General features: G+C 38.2%; 1 protein-coding gene across 1 annotated transcript in view; it reads right to left on the minus strand.

Annotated features, from left to right (window-relative positions):
* Positions 1-335: 335 nt before the first annotated feature.
* The window catches only part of LOC107674079 (RNA polymerase II-associated protein 1-like), a 22,739-nt gene continuing 19,517 nt past the window's right edge, over positions 336-3,557 (minus strand). The window contains exons 22-24 of the mRNA XM_016467939.1: positions 1,739-1,915; positions 717-773; positions 336-570 (exon numbers count right to left, since the gene is read on the minus strand). Coding sequence (XP_016323425.1) covers positions 427-570; positions 717-773; positions 1,739-1,915 — 378 coding nt within the window. The 3' untranslated portion in view covers positions 336-426. The remainder of the gene's footprint in view (positions 571-716; positions 774-1,738; positions 1,916-3,557) is intronic.

The following is a 3,557-nucleotide window of genomic DNA, read 5'->3' on the forward strand; positions in this document are numbered from 1 at the left end:
AAGTGATTTCTGTTAAATAAAATATCTCCTTTTGAAGTGGACTTTGAGCTTTGTAACTTTGCAGATCTTTTTTTATGCTCAAACAGCAACATTACAGACTAAAGTTGAAAAAGTGAAAAAGCATAATAGCACCCCTTTAAATTTGAATATAATTCGAATTTTGATAATATTTAAGTACAAAATTCGAATTTAGTTTTTCAGCCATTTTGACAGCCCTAATCAGAGATAGAGAAATCTTTAAAAAAACATTATAAAAATAAACATAAATCTAAAAGAAAAAAGTAACTACACCATATCAATGAGAACCAAAACATTTATTTTAAAGTCTATAGTTGTCATTTGTTCCTAATAGGTCAAAAATCACAGATATGAGGATGGTAGTTTACAAATCACATAGGTAGCTGTGGGACCAGGATTTTTCCTTTTTCACCTTTCTCCACCCTTTACTTCTGTTCCCACAATGCTTTCCAACCTGCGGGCACGAATGGGTGGCAGCTGTTCATAGGTGCTGAAGCCCAGCTCTGAATTCTCCTGGGGCAGCCGAAAAAGAAGCAGGTGGTTCTTTAACACCTGGAGAAACAAAGAAACCAGACATGTCACTGAAAGATACACAAAACCAGGAAAGGTGAGAACATCAAGAGAGATATATAGTGGAGAAAAAGCAGATCCAGGAAATGGAATGTCTTTTTAAGGTAGAGGCGAGTGCCTGATGGTACCTCATCTGTCAGGTAGTAGGTCTTTCTCAGCAGGCTCCGACGTGCCGCCTCCTTCTCCTACAGAGTGTGTAAGTCAAGTCGGTCATAACTCACAGCACAACAAAATAAGACAACTAAGAGACCATCGATCACACTTGCTGCACTCTTCAGACATATTTCAAACCCAACCACTCGACTTGGGATTGTGTGACAGAGTGCTTACTTTCATAAATTATAGTTTCCCCTGGAAAAAAGCCTCAAATGTCACCCTAGACTATAGTATCGTATACTGTATCAGGAGACCAAACACACCAGTGAATTTGCTCTGTTGTATTGTATAACCTAAATTTTGGCATTTTCCTCACATTAGACAATTATATTGCTTCAGTATACTTGGAATGTAATGCACAAATCATACTGACTACTTTTATTTTTGGAGTTTAACAGCCTCTGGTTACCATTTACTTTTATTATATGGAAAGAGCGGCTTGAACATTCCTGCTAAATGTCTCCTTTTGTGCTCCATATAAGAAAGTAAGTCATGGATTTTTAACAACATGAGGGTGACTAAATGATGACTGAATTTTCATTTAAGGTTTCATTTGATGTCCTGCTGCTCATCCTTAAAGGATTTTATGCTTGTTTGTTACACTGTTCTTGTTTGGTGCTGTTAATGTTAACAAAAACTATTAAAAGAAAGATTTCAAAATACCATGCTGGAATAAAATATAAATATTAGAAGTAAAACAAACAAAAATTTGCAATTTTGCCTTGGCAAGTAACTGAAATACATTAATTACAATACAATAATTTGAAGTGCTAAAATTAGAAAAACTGAAATAAAAAATAAAGCTAAACAGAAATGTAAAAAAAAATGGCAAAAGCACATTACAAAATTACGAAAACTTAATTGGATGCACTAAAAAAAAACACCTTAAAACTTAAAATGAAAAATAAAAGCTGATCGAAATAATTATTAAATTAATAAATACTATAATAAATACTACTAAAATAACACTGGTCTTGTTGCACAGGTAATTTACCTCTGCCACTTCATTCTGGGAGAAGATAAACGGATTTAGGTGGGCAACAGCCACCACATAAAGTACAGGACACCAGTTCCTCTTCAGAGCTCCTGTTACTAGTGCTCGAAAATACAGCCGCAACAGAGGCAGCGAGTCCTCCATGGGGCACGTGAACTTCTCCAGTGGAATAGGCAGCTGTAAAGGACAAACAAATAAAATTTCAGATGGAGACCGCTTTAATTGGTTTGCAATGAAAATTTACTTTTTTTTTTAAAAGAAACACAATTTAAGTGTTCCTGTGGCTCAGTGGTAGAGCATTGCGTTAGCAGCGCAAAAGGTCGTGGGTTCAAATCCCAGGGAACACACATACTGGTAAAAAAATGTATAGCCTGAATGCACTGTAAGTCACTTTGGATAAAAGCATCTGCTAAAAGGCATAAATGTAAATGTAAAATAACTTCCCCTCTGCCTCGTAACTACAACTCTTCTCTGATGACATTTGTAATAATCCCTCCACTCCAGCAACCTCTGCATGAGACCCAACTCATGAGATTGCAGCAATAGCAACAACAATCCAATCAATTCCTGATAAAAATCAAATCCTGCCCTGTTTTTTCTCATTCAAGAAAAGTTGATCACAACTTCCATATCATGCCAACTTCAATATACAAAAAAAAAAGAGTTTTATGATTGTTTTTTTGGGATGATGCAAATTAATTATTGACTCGTGAATCAATTATTGCAACAGAGAGTTTGAACTTGAACTGAATTCACAGAAACTCTTGCCATTTTTGCTATAGTATAAATCACAGAAACTACTAAAGCATCTGTAAAGGGATAGTTCATCCCAAAATGAAAATTGTCATCATTTACTTCATGTTATTCCAAACCCATACGACAAACCTCATTGGTTCTCATGCGTCAAGCAAGCAGTTTTAACTCATGTTTACCATATTTGATGTGCTCTATGTATGTGTGTTGAGTTGACCAATGTTAATATGCGAATAAAGGCCTAAATTAAAGGGGTCATATAATGCGATTTCAATTTTTCCTTTCTCTTTGGAGTGTTACAAGCTCTTGGTGCATAAAGAAGATCTGTAAAGCTGCAAAGACTAAAGTCTCAAATCCAAAGAGATATTCTTTATAAAAGTTAAGACTTGTCCACGCCCTCCTAAAACTCCTCGTTTCAACACACCCCCATATGTCTACGTCACTGTGTGGGAAGATTTGCATAACACCGCCCAAATGTTCACGCAAAGAAAGAAGGCGTAACTTTTATTCTCGCTGTAGTATTGTTGTTGCCGCTGGCGCCATGTTGTGGAGATGCTTTGTGTTTAGTTGTGAAAGCGAAACTACTTTGTTTGGCCTTCCAAAAGAGGACAATATCCGCTTCGTCATGCCTGGAGCTGATCCGTGCTGGTCGCTGAGGAAATACATCAACTTCGAGCTGTGGATCGCCGGATCGGCTTTCACCGTGGACGAAGCGGAGTCCAGCCCGGTGTCGTCACATGTGGTCGCCGCACGCCCGCCGGCCGCTCCTTCATCGAATCTGCTGGCCGCGCCGTTCTCAAGGCCCTCAAGGTCACTCAAGTCCGTCGTGTGTGACGCTGTGTGACGCATTTTATGGAAGACCGTTTCCTGAACCTGCAGAGTAGCATACAATGGGTCTGTGCTACTGGGGCAGTTCCAACTTTGCAAGTACAGTCTGGCGCTTCTGACTCGCAGCCTGTAAGTACATTTTTTATATTTAAAGAATGATGATTCAAACGCGAGTAGCGCTTGTTGTTTGACGTTTCTCCGATCACAAATGCAGACATGGTTTTATGTTTACGCAGCG

The sequence above is a fragment of the Sinocyclocheilus anshuiensis genome, unplaced genomic scaffold, assembly GCF_001515605.1.
Source record: "Sinocyclocheilus anshuiensis isolate Anshui unplaced genomic scaffold, SAMN03320099.WGS_v1.1 scaffold544, whole genome shotgun sequence".
NCBI lineage: Eukaryota > Metazoa > Chordata > Actinopteri > Cypriniformes > Cyprinidae > Sinocyclocheilus > Sinocyclocheilus anshuiensis.